At 43.0% G+C, this 25349-nt stretch overlaps 1 protein-coding gene across 10 annotated transcripts; it reads right to left on the bottom strand.

Moving 5' to 3' along the window:
- Nucleotides 339-19714, bottom strand: UPF3A (UPF3 regulator of nonsense transcripts homolog A (yeast)). 10 transcript variants are annotated; one of them, XM_021065994.1, is made up of 11 exons: nt 18340-19710; nt 17428-17534; nt 15190-15296; nt 13278-13376; nt 13048-13158; nt 12287-12342; nt 12040-12198; nt 10770-10930; nt 7701-7995; nt 1956-2201; nt 339-561 (listed from the first exon to the last, which is right to left on the bottom strand). In XM_021065994.1, exons 1-10 carry the CDS (start codon nt 18544-18546, stop codon nt 2004-2006), a joined length of 1500 nt encoding a protein of 499 aa, XP_020921653.1. In that variant the 5' UTR covers nt 18547-19710; the 3' UTR covers nt 339-561; nt 1956-2003. The 10 variants fall into 10 exon arrangements, 8 of the variants coding, with proteins under 8 accessions (XP_020921653.1, XP_020921659.1, XP_020921654.1 ...); XM_021066000.1 differs by lacking the exon at nt 7701-7995 and having other exon boundaries at nt 18340-19714; XR_002336804.1 differs by lacking the exons at nt 339-561; nt 18340-19710 and adding an exon at nt 17930-18271 and having other exon boundaries at nt 1197-2201; nt 12052-12198.

Here is a 25349-nt window from a genome sequence, read left to right as displayed (position 1 = left end):
ACCACTGTACATTTATTATAAGGCTACTTTCTCAGTAGAATGGCAGGGTTTAGTAGTTGTGACAGAGACCATACAGCTGCAAAGTCTAAGGTATTTACGGTCTATCCCTCTTCAGCTAGAGTTGACACTGCAGGGTCACCTGAACCTCAATGAATCCACAGCAAGGTCTCCGCTCTCCTCCCCACCCCAACCCCAAATTCTTGGAGCTCAGATTCAAGAGCAATGCCATGAAACTGACTCTATGTCCAACGGTCATAGAGGGTTTATTTTTTTTTAATAATAAACAGTACATCTTAGTTTTTGGTAAACACATTGACATAATCAACAAAATACTCAGATGATTAAAGCTACACTTTATTTATTTTCTTTTTTGGCCACCACATGGCATAAGGCGTTCCTGGGCCAGGGATCAGATCCAAGCAGCAGTTGTGACCTCCTACACTGCAGTTGTAGCAATGCTGGATCATTTAACCCACTGCACCGGGCTGGGAATCAAACCTGCATCATGGAGGCTACAGAGATGGCACTGATCCTCTTGCACCACAATAGGAACTCCTAAAGCTATATTAAATTAAATTAATTAATGAATGTATTTATTTTTTTGTCTTTTTTTTTTTTTTTTTTTTAAGGCCCGCGCCCACAGCATTTGGAGGTTCCCAGGCTATGGGTTGATTCGGAGCTGCAGCCGCTGGGCTACACCACAGCCAGAGCAATACCAGATCCAAGCTGTGTCTGTGACCTACACCTCAGCTCATGGCAATGCTGGATCCTTAACCCACTGAGTGAGGCCAGGGATCAAACCCGCATCCTCGTGGATGCTAGTCAGATTCATTTCTGCTGAGCCATGATGGGAACTCCCCAATTTACATTTTAAAAAGCAGTATTTTATTACATAAAATTCTATGCAGAAAAAGTACCATAAGAGTTCCTGTCATGGCGCAGCAGAAGTGAATCCGACTAGGAACAATGAGGTTGCAGGTTTGATCCCTGGCCTCGCTCAGTGGGTTAAGGATCCAGCATTGCCGTGAGCTGTGGTGTAGGTTGCAGACGCGGCTCGGATCCCGTGTTGCTGTGGCTCTGGCATAGGCTGGCAGCTACAGCTCCGATTGGACCCCTAGCCTGGGAGCCTCCATGTGCCACAGGCGCAGCCCTAAAAAGACGAAAAAGAAAAAGAAAAAGAAAAAGTACCATAACTGTTCAAATTCATAGCAACTAAAATCTTTATTAACAGTTCAAAGCACAGTGCCAAAATCATTAACATTCAAAAATTTCACCAAAGGGGAAAAGTACTATAAAATGCACAGTTGTGAAAGCTACATTATTTTAAAACTGCTTCACACTGCAAAAAGAAAACCCTCGATGCCATACCTACCTCTCTCAAAATAACGCCATTTATGTTATAAACCACAAGCACGTCCACCAAAGACTGAAACTACTTTCATGAACTCAGTGGCCATATTGCGAAAAGGGCAACTTTTAAAGCTGCTGGGCTTTATACAGTGGGACTGCCACACAACAGACCTCAGGGAATCCTTACACAGACAGTGTGTGAATTACAGAGATTGTAATGGAATGAGAGCAGCTTGCTCTCCAGAGACTACAGCCCAGAAAACCCAACAAAAAGCACAGTCAAACAGGGACACCGACAGATCATGTGCCTGTGGATGTGCAAAATTCAAAAGTCCAAGTTACTCCTACAACATGTCTAAAGTGCCTCAGAATTCACACTGATCCCACACCAGTTTTCTTCCAGTTTGGGTCACATTTTTCTGCTTTCTAAAGCAGATATTTTTTCTGTTTTGGCTAATTTATATATACTAGTTTATGTTAGAAATGGTAAAAATGAAAACTCTGTTCTAATTTTTTAAAGATCACTTCTTAAGAATAGTTTCTAGATGTTTCTATGCCACCTTTATGGTTCTGGTTTCTTGTTTATTTAGAAGGAGTAAATTTACCTTGCTGGCTTTCTTCCAGGCTAATTTACGCATTTTTGGAATGTCTCTCTACTCCACGGGAGGCCGGGCAGGATTCCCCAGGCGCTCATGGGCAGGCTCTGCCTCTTCACTCTTTTTAGGTGCAGCCCCTGCTGAGTCTTCTTCCTCACCCCTCCTGCCATCACGGCCCCCCTCAGAGGGTCTTCCACCACATTCGAGGGTTCGGATGCAAGTTCTGGGCTGATACGGCTGTGAGCCCAGCCGGTCCTGCCAGGACAGAGAGCATGTCATTCTTCCAACAGCCAGAAACACAGGAGAGGCAACAGCTCTATTTCTAAGTCCTGAAAGTTCTAACTATCTAAAGAAAGTCAGTCTTACAGCTAAAATATCAGCCCTTTTCACATCTATCTCAGAAACCAGGACTGTGAGATGAAAAACAACAAGCCATGAAAAGGAAGATGCTTAATATTTAAAATAACCTGAAAGAAAGTAAAATCAGTATTTGGGAAAATGTTACTGCTCAAACCTAGAATACTCTGTGGAAAAAGGGTAATAACGGCATATACCCCTCCTGTCTGGGAGATGAAAACACACACATGCAAACCCATCGAGCAGGGTGGATGCAAAGTCTGAAACAAAATGAGGCATGGCCTCGCCGAGAGATGGTTTCTTGGAGCTATGATCTGAGCAGTCACAAACATTTGTAATAGGCAATTTCTATGCATCTTGTTGGTAACTGCCCCCTTTACAGAAAATATGAATCAGTCGCCATATTAAACTTTAGAGGTGGTGGGATAAAAAAATTACTGAATAAAGTACATGAAATAAAAGGAAATTGCTTCAGGGCATGAGGAGAGGGAAGCCAGAGAAGGACCAAGTGACTCTGCAGGCAGGACCAGCCTTGGGGAAGCCAACCAGCTCTACCGGACCTAGCCCTGCAGCTGAAGGGAGGGAGCGACTGACCAGCTTCCAGCCCTGAGGGAGGGTCTGTCTCCATGGGAAGAGCACCAGCCTTAGCCTGCACAGCCATCGGCCATCTGGGAGCCAAGGACAGTGTCCTCCTGCTGTGTCTGCAGAACTCACCACCCACCTTTACCTACTCCTAGGCTGTGTGTGGAGGCCTCACAGGCACCCCCACAAGGTCATCAGTGTTCTGTTCCTTAACATGGGCCTGGCCCAAGAGAAGAGTGTGAAAGGGCTTGGCAGGTGCAGGATCGGAATCCCTGTGTAGACAGCAGCAGGCTTCACATACTGCCTCTGTCTGGGGCCGGAACCTTGGCTCTGCTTTCCCAGGGTCATGTCTGTGTACAGACAGATCCAGAAGCATGTCATAGCCCAGCAAGCCTCACAGGAAAGGAGCTATTCTACCCAAGGCACCTCATAATCACTGCAGCCTCACAGAAAAAAGGCATTGAGTCAGAACCTGTGCCCTGGGTGGGGGTGCTGTAAGGAGGAGAAGGTCTACAAGATGCGGCCCCTTGCCCTCTCCTTTGGGGCAGAGCATGTATTCAAGGGCAATAAGGCCTGATGGAGCCTGACCGTCAGGGCTTCTACTTCAGCAACTAGGGAGCAGACCCCGTCCCTGACAGGGCGACCACAGCCACAGAGCAGAGAGGAAGCCCCACATCCAGCACAGGCTCTGTGATAATGGCCAGCACACCCTGAGGAAAGGTGTGGCTGCTGTGTGTCCATCCCAAAACCAGCCCTCCCAGAAAAGCACTGCATAAACACTGGAAAACCAGGGATGCTCCCACATAAAAACACACCTTCAAGACCACACTAGACAACTGTTTCTCCTGAAATCACAGAGACAGAGAAAGTTAAATAAAATAAAAAGGTAGAGGAAAATCTCCCAAACATAAGAACAAGAGAAATCTTCTGAAAGAACAAATAATGAAACAGAGCTCACCAGGCTACTAGACCCCAAGTTCAAAAAGGAGGGGATAAGAAAGCTAGGCAAATCAAGAAATATCATTGATAAAAATGCAGATCACTATAACAAGGAACTAGAAACTATAAATAAAAAAATACTACAATTGCTAAGATAAATCTAGAATCAATCTAGAAGCAACAAATGCAGACTAAGTGACACAGAAGAATGAATAAGTGATCAGGAAGATAGAATAATGGAAATCACACAATCAGAACAGTGAGCAGAAAAACAAATTAAACAAACAAACAAACAAAAAACCAAAAGCAACACATGAGACCTATGGGATAATATAAAACCTGCCAGCCTACACATGGTAGGGACTGCAGAAAGAGAGACAGAGAGAGAGAAGAAGATTGAAAATGCACATGAAGAAATTATGGCTGAAAATTTCCCAAACCGAAAGGAAAGATATCTAGGTACAGGAAGCACAGAGGGTCCCAAACAAGATAAACCCAAACCCAGACCTATACCAAGATACATCATAATTAAAATGGCAAAAGTGAAAGAGGATTCTAAAAATAGCAACAGAAAGAGAGCTAGGAGTTCCCATCGTGGCTCAGAAGAAATGAATCTAAGAACCTTGAGGTTGCAGGTTTGATCCCTGGCCTTGCTCAGTGGGTTAAGGATCCAGCATTGCCATGAGCTGTGGTGCAGGTTGCAGATGCAGCTCGGATCCAGTGTTGCTGTGGCTCTGGTGTAGGTCGGCAGCAACAGCTCCAATTAGACCCCGAGCCTGGGAACCTCCATATGCCGTGGGTGTGGCCCTAAATAGATAAAAGACAAAAAATAAAAACAAAAAGAAAAAAAAAAGAAAAAGAGCTAGTTAAAAGGGAACTCCATAAGGATAAAAGCTGATTACTCTTCAGAAACTGTGCAGGCCAGAAGGGTATGGCATGACATATTCAAAGCCCTGAAAGAGAAAAACCTGGAACTAGGATACTCTGCACAGTAAGATTATCATTTAGAATAGAAGGAGAGAGAAAGAATTTCTCAGTGAAGCAAAAACTAAAAGAATCCAGCAATATTAAACCTACCCTGAAAGAAATATTGTAGGATCTTCTCTGAGTAGAAAATAGGCAAAGATCTATAGGAAAGGGAAAATCACAATAGGAAAGGCAAATATAAAATGATGGAAGATCATTTAAATGAACTAATACATTGATCAAAAACAATCCAAAAAATTGTAAAAGTGATTATAACTATAACAGGAAAAGGAATGAAAATGTAAAATAGAACATCAAAATCACAAAGTGTAGGGGAGACAGAAGTATAAAAATGTAGATATTTAAAATTGTGTTCAAACTTGAATAACTATCAGTTTAAAAAAAGCAGATACAGTTATGGGTTAAGATACTTGAACATACTTGAAGTCCAAGGTAATCACAGATAAAAAATATACAATAGATTCACAAAAACCAAAAAGAAAGAAACTCAAGCACACCACAAAAGAAAATCATCAAACCACAAAAGGAAAACCAAAAAGAAGAAATGAGCAAATAACTACCCCTTCCCAAAAAAAACCAACCTGAAAAACAAGGATTAAAATTACAGTAAGTACATGCTTGTCAATAACTCCTTTAACTGTCAATGGAATAAATGCTCTGATCAAGTCAGAGTGGCAGATTTGGATTAAAAAAATAAGAACCTACAATGTGCTGCCTACAAGAGACTCACTTCAGGGTGAAAGACACATATAGACTGAAAGTGAGGGGATGGAAAAAAGATATTTCATGCAAATGGAAATGACAAGAAAGCAGGGATAGCAATATTCAGATAAAATAGACTTTGAAACAAAGGTCATAAAGAAAGACAAAGAGAGGGAGCTCCCATTGTGGCTCAGCAGGTTACAAACCCAACTAGTACCTATGAGATGTGGGTTTGATCCCTGGCCTCACTCAGTGGGTTAAGGATCCAATGCTGCTGTTAACTGTGGTGTAGGTCGCAGAGACATGGCTCAGATACCATGTGGCTGTGGCTGTGGCATAGGCCGGTAACTGTAGCTCTAATTCGACCCCTAGCCTGGGAACTTCCATATGCTGTGGGTGCAACCCTAAAAAGCAAAACAAAACAAACAAACAAAAAAACGCAGCCAAAAAACCCTCCCTGCAAACAAAAGTCCAGGACTGTCCAGTGTCAGTGGGGAATTCTATCACACATTCAAAGAACCTACACCTAAACTTCTCAAACTCTTCCAAAAAGTTGAGGAGGAGGGAACTCTCCCAAATTCATTCTATGAATCCACCATCACCCTGATACCAAAACCAGACAAAGACACTACCAAAAAAAAATTATAGCACAATATTTCTGATAAATATATATGCAAAAATCCTAAAAATATTAGCATATCAAATCCAACAATACATAAAAAGGATCATACATCATAATCAAGCTGGATTCATTCCAGGGTAACAAGGATGGTTCAACATATGCAAAATCAATGTGATACACAACATTAACAAAAGGAAAGACAAAAAACCACATGATTATCTCAGCAGATGCAGCAAAAGCATTTGACAAAATTCATGATAAAAACTTGTCAAAGTGGGTATAGAGGGTATATCTCAACATAATAAAAGCCATTTATGACAAACCCACAGCTAACATAATAATCAATTGTGGAAAGCTGAAAACTTTCCTGCTAAATTCAGGAACAAGACAAAGATGTCCACTCTCACCATGTCTATGCAACACAGTACTGGAAGTCCTAGCCATAGCAATCAGACAAGAAAAAGAAATAAAAGGTATCTACATTAGAAAGGAAGAAGTAAAACTGTCATTATTTGTAGATGACATGATAATTTGTATGGAAAAACCTAAGACTTCCACACAAAAAACTATTAGAACTAATAAATGAATTCAGCAAGATGGCAGGATACAAGATTAATATATAGAAATCTGTTGCATCTCCTAAAACTAAAAAACATCAGAAAGAGAAAGTAAAAAAAAATCATCTCACTTAAAATTGTGTCAAAAAAATTAAATACCCAGGAATAAACTTGACCAAGGAGGTGAAAGACTTATACACTGAGAACTATAAAACATTGATAAAGGAAATTAAAAATTGATTGGATTAGGGAGATGTAGTACACATACACAATAGAATACTACTCAGCCATAAAAAAGAATAAAACAATGCTATTTGCAGCAACATAGATGGAACTAGAGACTCTCATACTGAGTGAAGTCAGAAAGAGAAAGATAAATACCATATGATATCACTTACATCTGGAATCTAATATACAGCACAAATGAACCTTTCCACAGAAAAGAAAATCACGGACTTGGAGAACAGACTTGTGTTTGGCAAGGGGGAAGGGAAGAGAGTGGGATGGATTGGGAATTTGGGGTTAACAGATGCAGACCACTGCCTTTGGAATGGACAGGCAATGAAATCCTGCTGTATAGCACTGGGAACTATGTCTGGTCACCTATGATGGAGCATAAATGTGAGAAAAAAGATTGTATAGTTGTATGTGTAACTGGGTCACCATGCTGTACAGCAGAAAACTGACAAAACCCTGTAAACCAGCTATAATGAAAAAAAAAAATTTGATTCTCTGAGGAAGATGACGTTGGTGTCATTTCAGGACTTGGTGCCCTCTCACTGGACAAGATTAACTGCTCTGCACATACAGACTGTGCAGGGCAGAGAATGCCCAAGGCAAGGTGGGACCCCCGGGTAACTCCTCCGACAGTGTGTGCAGTCTCTGACCTCAAGACAACTTGAGACTCTTGGTTAATAAAGAATTTCTGTCTGGAAAAACAGCTGTACAACTCCAGAACTACCAGAACTCCAGTTTATACTTTTAGCAGACAAAAACAAATGACAGAACCTTGTTTCCCAAGCGCTCCCTCCTGGGCGCCAGTCCGTCGTCACTCCTCTCCCTTCCTGGTCTCTCTGCCGCCTCCACAGGGACACGCCCATCCTGGCTCCCTCTCTTGCCTCTGTCTGGGGTGAATCCTCTGCCCCATCTCGGCTCCTCCTCACTTCTTCCTGAAAACTTGTCCAACCCAGAGTGAGCTCTGTGCCTTCTGTTTTCATCCAAGTAGTGTCTCTCTGCTTCCAGTTCTTTTTCTTGGCATCTTCTCTCCATGTCCCTTTGCTCTTTATCACTGTCATTTTGTGACCTGTGAGTCAACACAGATTATCAGTAACCCTAGGTAAACTGCGTGTCAACTACCTGTCTTCCTTGCCAGACAAGAAGTTCAAAAACAGGCAAGGGAATATGTAAGCTTGCTTATCACTCAAGTGCCAAGTCTGCAGGTATTCAATTTGAAAAGATGGATAAACAATAACAGTGACAGTATTTATTGCTATAGTTGAGTGGCCCTCATAGTGTAACAGGCACTATGCTAAGGCACCATATATACATAATTTTATAATTCTCAGTAAATACAATCCTCCCCTTTTTTACAGATGAAGTAATAAGACTAGAAGTGGTCAAGGGACTTTCCTTATGGCCCTGATGCTCATCCATCAGGACACAAAGCTGGTGTTTTCAGCTGTTTCTGCTCCAAGCAGAGCTAAAATTAACTGAAAATTGAATGGCCATCATTAACAAGTCAACAAATAACAAATGCTGGAGAGGGTGTGGAGAAAAGGGGACCCTCCTGCACTGTTGGTGGGAATGTAAATTGGTACAACCACTATGGAAACAGTACGGCGGCACCTCAGAAAACTAAATATAGAACTACCATATGACCCAGAAATCTCACTCCTGGAGTTCCCGTCGTGGCACAGTGGTTAACGAATCCGACTAGGAACCATGAGGTTGCGGGTTCGGTCCCTGCCCTTGCTCAGTGGGTTAACGATCCAGCGTTGCCGTGAGCTGTGGTGTAGGTTGCAGACGCGGCTCGGATCCCGTGTTGCTGTGGCTCTGGCGTAGGCCGGTGGCTACAGCTCTGATTCAACCCCTAGCCTGGGAACCTCCATATGCCGCGGGAGCGGCCCAAGAAATAGCAACAACAACAACAAAAGACAAAAAAAAAAAAAAAAAAAAAAAAAAAAAAAAAAAAAAAAAAAAAGAAATCTCACTCCTGGGCATATATCCAGACAAAACTTTCCTTGAAAAAGGCGCATGCACCCATATGCTCACTGCAGCACTATTCACAATAGTCAAGACATGGAAACAACCTACATGTCCATTGACAGATAAATGGATTAAGAAGATGTGGTACATATACACAGTGGAATACTACTCAGCCATAAAAAAGACCAAAATAATGCCATTTGCAGCAACATGGATAGAACTACAGACTCTCATACTAAGTGAAGTAAGTCAGACGAGAAAGACAAATACCATATGATATCACTTATGTCTGGAATCTAATAGACAGCACAAATGAATCTTTCCACAGAAAAGAAACTCATGGACTTGGAGAACAGACTTGCAGTTGCCAAGGGAGAGAGTGGGATGGACTGGGAATCTGGGGTTAATAGATGAAAACTATTGCATTTGGAGTGCATAAGCAATGAGATCCTGCTGTATAGCACAGGGAACTATATCTAGCCACTTATGATGGAGCACGATGGAGGATAATGTGAGAAAAGGAATGTGTGTATATATATGTGTGTATACGTATATATGTATGTGGGGGGGGGACTGGGTCACTTTGCTATGCTGTAGAAATAAACTATGATGGAAAAAATAAACATCTTTTAAAAAATTAACTGAAAATTAATGCATGTACATATCAAACTGATAAATGAATAGGAAGCAAACAAGTGGCCGCTTAGCTCCTCTGCTTCTTATAGTCCTTCTCTCCACGAGCCTCACATACTGCCTCTGGCTCCCTGCACACAAATGCAGCAGGTTGATGGGAACAAAAAGATCTATAAGCACAAATTCATGCGAGAAACATGACAAAGACACCGCTCTGCTATAAGCAATAACACCAGAAGTGACTGTAACATAAACTAGAGTGCTAAAAGATCACAGATTTGGTAGTCATGCATAAATTAATTTTATAAACAAACCGAAAAACCAGAACTCCCCAAAGAAGAAAAAAAGTTATCAGAACTCTGTGCAAGGAAGGCAGTAAGAAGCTGTTCAGGTTACTATGATTCTGGGCAAACAGCAGCCTAATCCCACGACCTTGCCATCTCCCCTCCAAACTCCAATCCACTTTCAGCCACCCTATGAGCAGAAGGGTCCAGGACTCCACAAGGATCCAGATGCAGCACATGGCTAGGAGCTCTGGGTCAGTGACCCTTGACTGGGACACAGGGGCAGCAGCGAGGGGTCCTTGCTTATAGACTGCTCTAAGTCTTGTCCCCAGAGCACACTGCTCAAGCTCTTCTCATGAGCAGGAAGAGGACCCCCACCCCCCACCCCGCCGCCCAGAAAGGGCCAGCAGGCACCAGCATCTCCAGCTGCTGGGCAAATCCTGTGGGACCAGAGGGTTAACCACCCCAACAACAGAATGATGGCACCTGGGACTCTACTGCCAATGAGTTCTAGCCCCTCAAAAGCCGGGCTCTCCTCTTTACAATTCTGCAGATAAACTGAAGGAGGTCTGGAAGATCAAACGGGCATAACATCTCAAGACACGGAGGAAAATCACAAACTGATGAACATCACCAAGGAAAAGAGACTGGGAAGAAGATGGTGAAGACAGGGAATGCAAATACAGGGACCCGAGAGGGGGCAGGAGGGGGGAGAAAAGGGGACAGTCCCAGAGTATTTCCTGTCTGGAGGCAGCCTTGAGCACTGATGGTGAACGGTTCACTGTCAGCCAACCACTGACCACAGAGAAACAAAAATGTGGACAAGCACATTCCAGCAAAAATCTGAATTCCAAGTATATTATGAAACGCAAGAACTCATACTGACAAAGGACATGCAACCACTCAATGGCAACCTTGGATGCTGAAGGGGGCCAGAGAAACGAGCAGAGCTCACGGTTCTGGGAGTTCCTCCAGTGAACTCTCTGAGGGCCTGGGTGTCACGCCTGCACAGCTGGGACCTGGTTCTCGGCTCCCACCTCCAAAGTCAATCTCTTCTCCTCTTTCCTTAGGGTTCTCAGCGCCTGGCTCTTCTCCCTTTTCTGGTTTCTTGAGAAGCTGAGAAATTAAAATGCTGGTAAAATATCACTTTAAGAGTATATTATAAAGGAATGTATGTAATAAATAACTTAAAATATACACCAATATTGAGCCCAAATGTTCGAATAGCAAAAAACGTATCATAAAGGTCCGATGAACAGGTTTTTGGTTAAATACACCAGGGAACATTCAGTCAAATAAATGTTTTGTACTCATGAAAAATGCTTTAGAATAGCTGATGTAATGAAAAGAATATTAATGTATAAAAGAATGTTACAAAGAATGATCTGATTTCTATGTATGTGCTGATTCACATACAGAGAAAAACGTCTAAAAGGCTTACAACACTGTGGTAAGAGTGATTATTTCAGAGTTCCTGTTGTGGTGCAGTGGAAATGAACCCGACTAGGAACCATGATGTTGCCGGTTCGATCCCTGGCCTCGCTCAGTGGGTTGAGGATCTGGCGTTGCTGTGAGCTGTGGTGTAGGCTGCAGACAGGGCTCAGATCTGGTGTTGCTGTGGCTGTGGTGCAGGCCAGAGGCTGCAGCTCTGATTAGACCCCTGCCCTGGGAACCTCCACATGCAGGTGCAGCCCTAAAATGCAAAAAAAAAAAAAAAAAGAAAGAAATAATTCCTTTCATGCATTAAATGACCCTCCTAAGTGAATGCATCAGTCAAAGGAAAAATTGGGGCAAGAGATAACAGAAACCACTGCTGCTACCCCAAATAAATGAGACAACCCACTTCTAAGAGTTAGCATTCATAGAGAAAGGCCAGTATATCCAAAACCAGTGGGTTTCAAATACGTAGTTTTTAGTCAGGAAATCTTCCCTCAGAGGCAAATATAAGCAGAGCCCAATCTATGACATTTAAACGTGGGCTCCTCTGGGTGAAGTGCTCCTGTCACAACAGGACATGGGTCTTCCACCCACGTGGTCCTCCCCAACACAGCATGCCCAAGGAAACTCATGGAACACAGTTCGAGAACCCCTGCTGTAGCACAGAGAAAAAGAACTAGAATAGTAAAAGACGACACTAACTGAAAATGTTCTTAAAGTTCTAAAAAGCTAAATACCTAAAAGGTAGGTATTTAAAAACAAAAAGTGAAAAGTGTCCTCAAAATTACCTTCACCCTTACTTCTTTCTCAGCAGTTTTCTTTTGCTTTTCTGAAGCTTTCTTCTTACATCTCTCCTCTTCCCGGCGTCGTCTTTTCTCTTCTTCCCGTAAGCGTTTCTTTTCCAACTCCCTCCTCCTCCGTTCTTCTCGCTTTTCTTCTCGAATTCTCTAAAGGTGTGGAAAGTATGTGTATAAACTGTCTGCGTGGGCATGACAGAAACAGGAGGGCTACTCATCAGTAAAAGGCCAGACCTACCTGCTTTTCTAACTTTCTATTTTTAATATATTCCAAAAGAGGTGTGGTTCTTCTGGCTAAAATACAAAAATTGCGATGTAGTAATCAACTCTAAAATAAGATTTCCTTTTTTAAGTACTTGCTTTCAATTTAATATTTTAAATAATGAGGGGAAGAATTATTTTAAAACCTACACAAGCATACCCTGTACTTGCAAGAATTCTTTCTCCATCACTACAGTCAAGCAGTTTGGCAGCACTGACAATCCGACACACACAAGGCATTTAATTCCTGACCCTAAGGGAGGTGCATACACCACTCACAAAAACGGTAGAGTAGCAAAAAAGCAAAATGAATACAATAAGCTTCCCAAATGTTATGAATATTTTCACTTTTTTTTTTTTTTGGCTATTTTAGGGCCGCACCCACAGCATATGGAAGAGATTTCCAGGCTAGGGGTTGAATTGGAGCTATGGCCACCAGCCTACACCACAGCCACAGCAACGTGGGATCTTAGCCATGTCTGCGACTATTCATTCAGAAGCATTATAACTTTGAAACAAAATGAATGTAATTGAAAACTCAGGCATTCTCCATCAGCAGATGCCAGAAATATTTTCCCAATTTGCCATCTTGTCATTCTTTTATCAAAACTGAGAAATAGTTTACATTTCTGCCAAGCCTGTCACATGTGTCAGTATTTTACAATAATAATGAAAAGGAATATGTACTCTATAAATACGTGTCTCAATGAAGTAAAGAGAAAAATGAGCAAAACAGACCAATAAGTTCTCTTGTCTTTGCCTCTACATCTCCCAAAAGAGTTTCAGGATTGGCACTAGCTTTCTCCTCCTCCACACAGTAAGTCTCTAAAAACTTCTTATATTCTGGATCTGTAAATTAAAACAGAAGGAAAGAAATATACTCCTCCCTATATGCAGGAGAGGAGTTATATTTGATCAATGTGTTTAATCTGGCAGTTTCACAAGCCAGCATTTGAAAAAGGACTGACCATCTTCAATGCTTCCAGTTTTGGTATCTTTTTTCTTTAGCTTCTTTTTGGCTATCTTCTGGAATGGAGCAAATTCTACCACTGCAGGATATTCTAGGCCTTTAACAGGAAACAAATTACAAAAGCCATTCTGAAATTCTACTGTACTCATTTTAAGACAATCCTCTGGTTTACTTAAGTGTGATAGCATTGACAATATTACTATTTAAACTATAATTTAATTACACTTTCAAATAGCAGTAATCTTGGCACATTGAACTCCAGATTTAAACAAAGGATGAGCAATTATTTACTAAATAAAACAATTCCTCATGTTGTAGTAGTGGTTATGTGACTGAATACATTAAAAATTCATCAAACTGCATACCTTAAAATGGGAATTTTTACCATATGTAACTTATATCTCAATAAACCTTATCATTTCCTCACCAAAGAGTTTATCTTGGAATACCTTTAAACAGGTTTCATAGTAACATCTTAATTTTTTTTTTTTTGTCTTTTTGCCATTTCTTGGGCCGCTTCTGCAGCATATGGAGGTTCCCAGGCTAGGGGTCTAATCGGAGCTGCAACTGCCAGCCTATGCCAGAGCCACAGCAACGTGGAATCTGAGCCGCATCTGCAACCTACACCACAGCTCAAGGCAACGCCAGATCCTTAACCCACTGAGCAAGGCCAGAGATCAAACCCGCAACCTCATGGTTCCTAGTCGGATTCATTAACCACTGAGCCATGATGGGAACGCCAACATCTTAAATTTTTAAATTTTAAAAAATTAACTATTTGCTGTATAATTTCAAGGTAATTACATTGCTTAGAAGAGACACTCAACTAAGAGAGAGGGCTTCAAAGAATGCACAAATATTCAGGTAAGATGTGCTCCAAACAGAAAAATTTAGAAAGTCACTTAAAAATGATTTTGTTTTTACATGGGGCTGGGGGGGGTGGTGTCAAGAACAAACATATGGAACAATGTTCAGCAAGAGAATCTTTTTTTTTTTTTTTTTTTTTTTTTTTTTTTGCCGCACCCATGGCATACAGAGATTCCCAGGCTAGGGGTCTAATCGGAGCTACAGCCACTGGCCTACACCACAGCCACAGATCCAAGCCATGTCTACAACCTACACCAAAGTTCACAGCAATGCTGGATCCTTAACCCACTGAGCAAGGCTAGGGATTGAACCCATGACCTCATGGTTCCTAGTTGGATTCGTTTCCACCGCACCACGGCAGGAACTCCCAGTAAGAGAATCTTAATCAAGAGATGGAATACTTCCACCTTGGTACTAAACCCACTGAGTAATCACTTTTATGTTTGTCAGATGACCATGAGATTTTAACTTTCATTTATCTGGAAGACACTTTTGTGCTACCCTCAACTACCCAGGATAAAGTCAAGAACCAGGAGGAGAGCAAGGCTTCAGATGGGACAATTCTGATTCATTTTCAATGCTGCATCCACAATGCCTAGCACATAGTACTAGGATAAAATAATAATTCACTTACCTAGAAAACTCATATGAAAAAACCTCACTCTTTGATGATAATACATCAATAGGTTGTCTGCTAGATCAAAAGAACTGCTAGAAGTCTTTGGTTCATATATAATTTTAATTTTTAACATAAACACATGATCACAGTAAGTTAATCACTTCTTTTCCCCCGCTGCACCCATGGCATATGGAAGTTCCCAGGCCAGGGATCAAACCCGAGCCACAGCAGGGACCCAAGCTGCTTCAGTGACAATGCCAGATCCTTAACTTGCTGCACCACAAGAGAACTCCCATAGTCAAAAATTTATAACTTATTAGAGTCTAAGAACTTCTTAATTAAAGCTCACAAACATCCAGCAAAACTTAACTGATACACTTATAAATTTATTATAATAAAAAGTTTAAAAAGCCAATGACCCAACCTTTACTGTCAATGAAGATATATCCATCAAAACGATCTCTAAAAAGAAGGATGTCATCAGGATTTCTGAAATTAATGTATGCTCTTGAGTAGAGATGAGGATAAAGACTGAAAGAAGAGATAACAATTCACATGGTTAGTAAAAAACTTAAGACTATTTTGGGGGGGCCACACCTGTGGCATATGGAAGTTCCCGGGCCAAGGACTGAATATGAGCTGCAGCTGGGACCTATGCCACAGCTCAGGCAATGCCTGGTCCTCAACCCACTGTGCTGGGCTGAGAACTGAACCCTCGCCACCACAGAGACAACACCAAATCCTTAACTTGATGCACCACAGCGAGAACGCCAAGACTTCTTTTAATTTTGTCTTTTCTTTTTTGGATACAACAAACAAAAGATCCTTTGCTGATTTAGAGAACGCATTTAGGTATCTTAAGAGCACATGGCATTGGGTCCACAAAATAACCAAGCCTTCCTCCCCTATTGCACAGCTACCAACATCCTTCACAGGCAAGAATTTTAACCTCAATTTACAGATGAGAACACTGAGGCTCAGTGAAGTTACGTATTTGCAGAGGGTGAGGTGAGTTAAAAGGTGGGACTGGGATTCCAATTTGAGTCCAGTGCCTGACCACCTATAACTGCACTAGTCTTCCTAAACTTTAGTCATTTGAAAAATCATCTTTGGGGTTCCCATTGTGGCTCAGCAGGTTAAGAACCTGACATAATCTCTGTGAGGATGCGATTTCAACCCATGGCCTTGCTCAGGGGGTTAAGGAACTGGTGTTGCCACAAGCTGAGGTGTAAGTCAAAAATGCAGCTCAGATCTTGTGCTGCTGTGGCACAGGCCTACAGCTGCAGCTCCAATTAGACCCCTAGCCTGGGAACTTCCATATGCCACAGGGGTGGCCATAAAAAGAGAAAGAAAGAAAGGAAGGAAGGGAAGAAGAAAGATCATCTTTATGTTGGGTTTATATGGCTACCATAAAGTTAATATGGCTACCATAGTAAGACCTCATGATACTGAAGACAAAAATAATAATAAAATGTGAACATCACTAAAAATCACACGGTGAAAATCTCTAAATTCTAGCTGAACTGTCACCTGTTACAGAGATAATTTAAGGTCTGCTTTCTCTGTGATAATAAAAAGGAGGCTTCGAAGTGTTAGTGTTGTCAGAAACTTGTTCCTACCAAGCTGTAACAGGGAACTGAGAAAGGCAGAACTTGGAGGGGGTGAGTTGGGGATGGGGATGGGAATGATGGAAGAGAGCACTAGGAGTCTGAATATTTTGTTTCTTTATCTGGTGTTAACTACATGGGCATATTCACGTGTGAAAATGCGTTAGGTTACACATCTATTATTTATTCACTTTTGTTATATCGACACAATTTACTTTAAAAGGCTGTATGAAGTAAGGTTTAGCGATACTCAAAAAATAAGTAATATATTGTTAGACCACTTTTCTTTTTAGACTATCCTGGTGCTATAGAGATATTCAAATCTATTTTAGGGAAATTTAATGATCTGCCTAAAAACTTGCAGAAATAAAAGATCTGCACTGATTTAGGGGTACATGACGGAAAGAAGAAGGAAACAGATGGCCTCTAATAACTATATTACTTTTTTGGGGGTCTTTTGTGTGTGTGTGTGTTTGCCTTTTCTAGGGCCACTCCTGTGGCATATGGAGGTTCCCAGGCTAGGGGTCTAATCAGAGCTGTAGCTGCTGGCCTTTGCCATAGCAACGTGGAATCCAAGCCGCGTCTGCGACCTACACCACAGCTCACAGCAAGGCCAGGTCCCTAACCCACTGAGCAAGGCCAGGAATCGAACCCGAAACCTCATGGTTCCTAGTCGGATTCATTAACTACTGAGCCACGACGGGAACTCCTAATAACTATATTACTTTACCATCGGATGGCAATGCCTCTGAGAGCCTTTTCTCTCTCTCTCTTTTTTTCCTTTTAGGGCCTCACTCGCAGCATATGGAGAGTCCCAGGCTAGGGGTCAAATCAGAGCTGTAGCTGCCAGCCTAAGCCACACCCAAAGCAACACAGACCGCGTCTGCAACCTAAACCACAGCTCACCGCAACGCCAGATCCAAATCCTTAATCCACTGATAGAGGCCAGGGATCCAACCCACAACCTCACGGTTCCTAGTCGGATTCGTTTCTGCTGTACCATGATGGGAACTCCTCCCCCACCCCTCAGTTTCTTAATGTTCGTAAAATCTCACCTGAGATCAGCAGTAAAGAACTCAAAGTAATCGTGTGCGGGCAGGGGCTGGAGCTGCTCTTCCAACTGCTCCCTGGTGAGGCTGGGAGGGAGCCGCCGGACAACCACCTGGGGGAGAAACGCCGGCTGGGTTATTCATTAGTGCTGTTATTGACTTCAATTACCTGAAAACTTGGTCACCCGTGTTTATGCTCAGAGTAAAACCTAACCCACAGGTCCAGCAGAAACGCGCGTTTTAGGTAAGGTAAGAAATATATGCATAGAGAATATGGCTGTCAAAAGATAAGGAGGGCTGAATAAGAGATCCATGAGGTCAGAAAAGGTTGAGCATAGCAACCCTTTTTCATGAAATCATTTCTTTAAAGCTACACAACTGTTGGCAGGTGCCCGGGTTGAATTAAAAAAAAAAAAAAAAGCAGCCGTCCTCCACTCTCCCTGCTAGAAGGTTGGACCAGCAGCAGCAAAACACTGGTGCATCTTTCTTGCCGCCGAGAGAACCCCACCTGCGTGGACACCTTCCGCCTCCTGCCTGCAAGGTCCACCGCGTCCACTCTCCAGAGCCACCAAGCTGCCCGGCTCTGCTCTCCCAGCCCCGCCGACTCCCCTGGACCAGACCCGACCCTATGCAGCCCCAACGGGAACAGAGATTGAACAGACTTTGCTTCCTCCCGACGCAGAAAAGATAGCGTCAAAGCGCGTTGAAAACCCGATTCCGAAGTTCATTCCGCTCCAGCGCCGCGGCGCTGCTGGGGCAGCTGGGGTCAGGTCGCTGACCGCGGTGCTGAAGCGCTCGCGGCCTCGCTCGAACGCAGAGCTTTCTCATCCTTGGCCCCGCCCATCGCCCCCAACTGCTCAGGCCCGACCTCTTCTCGCGAGGTTTGCAGGCACCGCCCCGTCCCCACATCTCGCGCACCTTGCTCAAAACCGTTCTCTTTTCCTCGCGAGGTTTGCCTCCGTTTCCCCCACTACCGGAGGACGGGGCCAGTGGCGTCTCGAGCTCTCGCCGCAGAGATTCCTGGCAGATTTGGATTTCCGCAGGCAAAGCCTTCTCCCTCCCGCTCGGGCCCCGCGCAACAACGGCCACCCTGGGGCCTTCGCCGCCCTCCTTTTCGGAGCGCATCCCGCACCCGTCACAGAGCCGCCGCTGCTGCCTCGCCTCCGGGCCGAAACCTCGCGAGAATTGGGCCGCCCCCACCCAGCCCGAGCCGTTCTGAAGCCGCACGCCCCCCTACCCAGGTCAGAACGGGCTCAGGTCTGCCTCCCTCGCCCTGCCCTCCGCCCAGTACGACAATAGCCGCCGGGTCCGCTGGGTCCATGGGCTGGCGGGGGCGAGGTGCGACTCCTGGGCGTGCGTCTGGCCGGGACCCCTAATCGTGAGCGGGCAGGCCCTGGACCCGTGGGGGCGGCCCCTGGAGAGCGGTCAGCGCGTGGCCAAGCCCGCTGCGCCGGTCGTGAGCCCGACTTAGGAGGGTCTAGGGGCGAACAAGGGGTCAGAGACCTCGCCCATGAGCGGGTCAGCGGGAAATTCCAGGCCGGAGCACTTGTTTTCAAGCGGGAGCCTTTCAGGGGGCCCTGTAGGGCTGAATGTGTTTCCCACGGAGAAAAGCTGGCCATTTGGCTCAACATTCCTGAGAATTACATAGACGTGCTTAAATCCATGTTTAAGTCAATCCAGTACTTTATCCCTGAACTGTTCACTACTTACGAACACACTTGAAATGTGTCATTTTAAATGGACTAAAAGGCTGAAAAAGCAGTTCCAACTTCCAAACTGAGTTCACTAAAACCCCACAAAGCGCCAGGAGCTGTTTTCAAAAATTCATCAAGTCTAAAGGAATCCCGTTAGGAAAACATCTATGAGCAAGTTGCACATACTAGCTCCATAGTTTCCTTTCTAGCTCCAATCAGCTCAGTATTGGAAGCCCAGTTATGCTGATCAGAAGCCCTTATCATGACAAAAGGAAAATATGGTTGCCAGACAAAATATCACTTATTACATCCTGAGAGTAGGAGGTAGGGGCAGAAGGGGCTGATGGTGGGAAATGTGGAAACAATTCATTTTAAAAATTTGAATGTTTCAGCAGTCTTTAAGCGGGGAGCATATATTTGGAATATCTTTTAAAAAAAAACAAACCTGCTCTTAATCTATTTGCAGATGTTCCCTAATTTCTAAATATCCAAATTAAATCATCTAATTCAATATCTAATTTTGGCTCTTTAGTGATGTTTCTAGATTGAAATAATAAAAAGGGTTCTTTTTTCTTCTTCTTTTTTTTTTTTTTTTTTTTTTTTGCTTTTTAGGGCCGCAACCGTGGTATACGGAGATTCCAGGCTAGGGGTCTAGTCCGAGCTACAGCTGCCGGCCTACGCCACAGCCACAGCAATGCCAGATCAGAGCGGCATCTTCCACCTACACCACAGCTCATGGCAACAAGAGATCTTTAATGCACTGAGCAAGGCCAGGGATCGAACCTGCAACCTCATGGCTCCTAGCTGGATTATTTCCGCTGCGCCATGTCGGGAACTCCAAGGATTCTAACTTATATCTCACATCTACTTGAAGTTTCAATGGAATCAATTACTAAGTTAAAACCCACCAAAGTTATCAAAATAGAGAAAAGAGCTCCAGTCCTCAGCTTCTCATTAGGCCCCATTGTGTGCAGTGCCCTGTGATACTTCTTGTACTCAGATTCTGCCCCCACTACTGTAAGGCTATGGCTTATGCTGTGGCCTCTGCCTCAAATGCCCTGCCCACCTTCCTACAGACCTCTCAGCCAAACTGAACTGCCCCAGCCAAGGTGGCTTCATTTGAAATTCCCTAGAAACTTGAGCTCACCTCCATCTACCATGTACTACTTTACACTCAACACTCAAAGAACAGTCCCTACAACCCAGAACTGTGATGTCACTCAAGCAGGAACTGTGTCTTTGTTCAACACAGTAAATGTTGTGTCCCAGCCCACTCTGGATCCGCACCTATAGGCACTTGCGTGTTTGCTGGATGCGTTATTTCTTGTAAATTTACCAAGCAAAATGGTGAAATTTTTGCTCTTCCCACTGTAACTGCTACCACTGTCAATTTTTAGAGACCCCTGATCCTTTACTTTCTGTTATTACAATTAAATTTCTGTAAATGTTTCACAAAAATGACAAAAGTTTAGAATTCAGGTTTGTCTGATGAAATTATTATTGGGGGGGGCCTGCAGCCACAGCATATGGAAGTTCCTGGGCCAGGGCTTAAATCTGAGCCAAAGCTGTGACCTATGCCACAGCTGGGACAATACCAGATCCTTCTAACCCACGGTGACGGGCTGGAGATCGAATGCATGCTGCCATGGAGACAACACCGAATCCTTAACCTGCTGTGCCACAGCAGGAACTCCTGATGAAATTATAAGGTTTTATAATTCAAATTTCATGACATAGTGAAATATACTTGTAAAGCCGCTTATGGTTTTATATGAAAAAAGTATAGCACAAAGAAAATCTTGCTTCCTACACATTACCCAGCAGGCTTTAAAATATACACAGAACTACATCTAAAACAAAGCAGAATTACATAATCTCTAAATATCAGTGAATACAGTAAGTAACTTTGCTTTTGCTTAACTGAACCCTTGAATGTGGTCCTGGGTAAATGCTTGTCCCAGGAAGTTACTTTTTACTCCAGAGCACTCTAATTGAGGGATGACAATGGCTTACAGCAACTGGCGATCATGATGACAGCACAGTCACTCTGAAGTTAGCAAGGTGGCTGACTTTTTAGGAAACTAGGCATCATTATGAGATACTAGAGAACTGGGTAGTAGTATACATTACAATTATACATTACCTTTTTTGGCACTCTCTGAAGACTAAACATTGGTATTAAACTGTTGATGTGAAAAACAGCTTAATGTCTTGAAGCTTTGTCTTGTATGTCTTAAAGTACTACTGTCAACAGTCAGTGCTAAGGCCTGCAAGGTGGCTCCGGAGAGGTGGCTCAGCGTTAAGAAATTCCTGGATTAGCCAGATGATGGAGCAGGAAGTTCCTGAGCTCACCTCCTATCACGAGCACACCAGAATCACAAGTTTTGGCAGAATCGTCAATGAAAAACATCAGAACCTATCAGAAAAGATCTTCCACAACTAAAGACATAAAGGATGAACCACAAGATGGCGATGAGAGGCGGACTTGTGATATAGCGAAGTCCCATACCCCACCCCCTGGGGGGGGGGCCAACTCACAAACTTGAGAATAATTTTGTTGCAGAGGTTCTCCCTAAGGAAGGAGAGGCTAAGCCCCGCGTGGGGTTCCCCAGCCCAGGGATCCTGCATCAGGAAGACAAGGCCCCAAAGCACTTGGCTTTGAAGGCCAGTGAGACTTACTTTTGGGGGAGCCAGAGGGCTGTAGGAAATAGAGCCTTCATTCCTAAAGGAAGCACACAAAACCCTCACACGCCTCAGGGCCCAGCACAGAGGCAATAACTCGATAGGAGCCTGCTGCTGATCTTGGAGAGTCTCCTGCAGGTCACCCTGAAATTCTAGCTAGAGCAGTTATGCAAGGAAAAGAAATAAAGGGAATCTAAATTGGAAAGGAAGAAGTAAAACTATCTCTATTTGCAGATGACATGATCCCTATTATGCAGAAAATTCTAAAGAATACATACACACAAAACTTTAAAGCTAATAAATACATTTAGGATACAAAGTCAACAAATACAAATCAGTTGTATTTCTATGCACTAGGAATGACAATCCAAAAAGGAAACTAAGAAAATAATTCCATTTAGAATAGTATCAAAAAAAACCATTTAGGAATAAATTTAACAAAGGATGTGAAAGACCTATGTAATGAAAACTACAAAATACTGCTGAAAGACATTAAAAACAAATAAATGAAAAGACATCTTGTGTTTATGGATTTGACATGATATTAAGAAGACAGACAAATTCAAAGAAATTTCTATCAAAATCTCAATGGCTTTTTTACTTTCCATAAATGGAAATAAAAATTCTAAAGTTCATATGGAAATTCAAGGGATCCACGACAGGCAAAATAAGCCTGAAAAAGAACAAAGTTGGAGGACTCACAGTTCCCAATTTCAAAACTTACCATAAAACTACAGTTACCAGGAGTTCCCATGGTGGCTCGGTGGAAATGAACCTGACTAGTATCCATGAGGACATGGGTTCAATCTCTGGCCTCGCTCAGTAGGTTAAGTAAGGAACTGGTGCTGCCATGAGCTGTGGTGAGGTCGCAGGTGTGGCTCACAAAACTGGCATTGCAGTGGCTGTGGTGTAGACCGGCAGCTGCAGGTCCAATTCGACCCCTAGCCTGGGAACTTCCATATACCATGGATGGGACCCTAAAAAGACAAAAACAAACAAAACCCTACAGTTACCAAAACAGTGTAATACTAGTTTAAGGATACACATATGGACCAACAAAAGAGAATTCAAATACCAGAAATAAACCCTCATATTTATCATCAATTCAACATGGATGCCACCCGACAACTCAACATGAAAAGGAGTGTCTCTTCAAGAAATGGTGCTGGGAAAACTGAACATCCACATGCCTTTAACTTTCACATTTAAGAAAAAATTAACTCAAAATAGACCAAGGACATAAATTTTAGATCCAAAACTGTAAAATCTCAGAAAACATAAGCAAAACTCTGATTTAGAAAGAGCTTCTGATTTAAAGAAAGTTTCCTTGGATTTAGAGTTTCTTAAATATGACACCAAAAGCACAGCCTATAAAAGTCAAAGACAAAAGAAAAAATAGACAATTGGATTTCATTAAATTAAAAATTTTTGGAGTTCCTGTCGTGGCTCAGTGGCTAACGAATCCAACTAGGAACCATGAGAACACGGGTTCAATCCCTGGCCTTGCTCAGTGGGTTAAGGATCCGGCGTTGCCATGAGCTGTGGTGTAAGTTGCAGATGCGGCTCAGATCCCACGTTGCTGTGGCTGTGGCGAAGGCTGGCAGCTACAGCTCCGATTCAGCCCCTAGCCTGGGAACCTCCACGTTCCGAGGGTGTGGCCCTAGAACAGGCAAAAAGACACGCACACACACAAAAATAATAAATTAATTAATTAAAAACTTTTGTGGGAGTTCCTGTTGTGGCTCCATGGGTTAAGACCCTGATGGTGTGTCTCTGAGGATGCAGGTTCAATCCCTGGCCTTACTCAGTAGGTTAAGGAAAAAAAAAAAAACCTCACAAAGAAAACAATAAAAAAAATAGGCAAAGGATTTGAACAGACATTTATCCAAAGAAGATATACAAATGGCCAATAAGCACAGGAAAAGATCCACTTCCACCTACTATGATGGCTGTAGTAAAAAAATTTTTAAATTTAAAAAATTAAAACACACACACACACACACAAGAAAAAGCAATGGTGAGGATGCAGAGAAACTAGACTCTTCGTCCACTGCTGGTGGGAAGGTGAAAGGTGCAGTGCAGCCACCATCAATAAAGTTCTCCAGCTCCTCAAAAAGTCAAGCACAGTATTATATGCTCCAGCATTTCCACTCCCAGGTATATAACTAAAAACAGAGACTGAGATAATTATATGCCCCTGTTCACACCAACAAGTGAAAACAAGCCAAGTGCCCATCAACGGGTAAATGTGGTAAACACAAATATAATGGAATGGTAGTCAGCCATCAAAAGGAATGATGATCTGATACAAAGCTACAACATATATTAATCTTGAAAACACTATGCTAAACAAAATAAACCTTTCACAAAAGAACAAATATTGTTATGATTCCACTTACATGGAACTATCTAGAACAGGCAAACTCTGTGACAGAAATGAAAGGTTCCTGGGGGCTGAGCAAGGGACCAGTGCAGAATTACTGCTCTAGTAAGCACAAAACTTCTGTTTGGAATGATGAAAAAAAGTTGGAAATAAATGCCACTGAATTATACACTTGAAAATGGTTTGAGTGGCTGCCTATCCACACATGTGCACACCTTCTCAGAGCATTAAGGTTTACAGAGATTGGAACTGAGGCAGAGTTGCCCCTGCCCGCAAAGCCCTATCTTGATCTGATGTTGTACAGCTGTTACCAAGAGAGATGCATTATTAACTCAAGTCTCCAGTTTATGTTACATATATTTTACCAAAATAAAGGAAAAAATGCAGAAGAAAAAAACAAATGGATGGGGTCGTGTCACAGGGACAAAGGAGCCAAAGCTGAAACAATTGAAGCTACAAAATAAACATTAGTATAGAGTTGGAGTTCCCGTCGTGGCGCAGTGGTTAACGAATCTGACTAGGAACCATGCCGTTGCGGGTTTGACCCTTGGCCTTGCTCAGTGGGTTAGGGACCCGGCATTGCCATGAGTTGTGGTGTAGGTCGCAGACGCGGCTCGGATCCTGCATTGCTGTGGCTCTGGCAAAGGCCGGTGGCAACAGCTCTGATTCAACCCCTAGCCTGGGAACCTCCATATGCCACAAGGAGTGGCCCTGGAAAAGACAAAAAGACAAACCCCCCTCCAAAAAAAAAAAAATTAGTATAGAGTTATAACTTAGAATATGTGTATACATGAGTCTAAGCTGGATAAATAAATAAATGGGAGAAGAGATGAAATTTCATTACAGGAGAATTCCCGTATGTGCAGCTATTCTGCCTCTCCTCTCCTCAGGGGATGGAGCTTAAACCCCTTCTCTAAGTGCAGGCGGGCTGGACTTAGCAACTTGCTTTGGAGAATACAGCGTAGAAAGGGGAAAACAGTACACCGCAGTGGAGAAGCCTGGCTGTCATCACTGTCACCAAGAAATCAGGTCAACACCTCCTGCGGTAAGTCATGCTGCCACCCCCGACATGATGTGATGAGAAAGGTACTTCACACTGATGGTGTTTTTTCCCTCAAATCACAGTCCAATCATGAGAAATACTTAAACTGCGGGACATTCTACAAAAT

This window comes from Sus scrofa, chromosome 11 (assembly GCF_000003025.6).
Source record: "Sus scrofa isolate TJ Tabasco breed Duroc chromosome 11, Sscrofa11.1, whole genome shotgun sequence".
Taxonomy (NCBI): Eukaryota; Metazoa; Chordata; class Mammalia; order Artiodactyla; family Suidae; genus Sus; species Sus scrofa.
Note: the sequence above shows the minus strand (reverse complement) of the source record. Positions and strands in the feature narration are given on the sequence as shown.

What these genes read in the sequence shown, in the direction of transcription:
- UPF3A (XM_021065994.1), bottom strand. Translation starts at nt 18,546, where the DNA reads ATGCGCTCCGAAAAGGAGGGCGGCGAAGGCCCCAGGGTGGCCGTTGTT. An exon ending in AGAGAACGGTTTTGAGCAAG is followed by an intron (nt 17,535 to 18,339) that starts GTGCGCGAGATG and finishes TTTCTCCCCCAG; the next exon opens with GTGGTTGTCCGGCGGCTCCC. An exon ending in GGGAGCGCTTGGGAAACAAG is followed by an intron (nt 2,202 to 7,700) that starts GTTCTGTCATTT and finishes CTGTCCTGGCAG; the next exon opens with GACCGGCTGGGCTCACAGCC.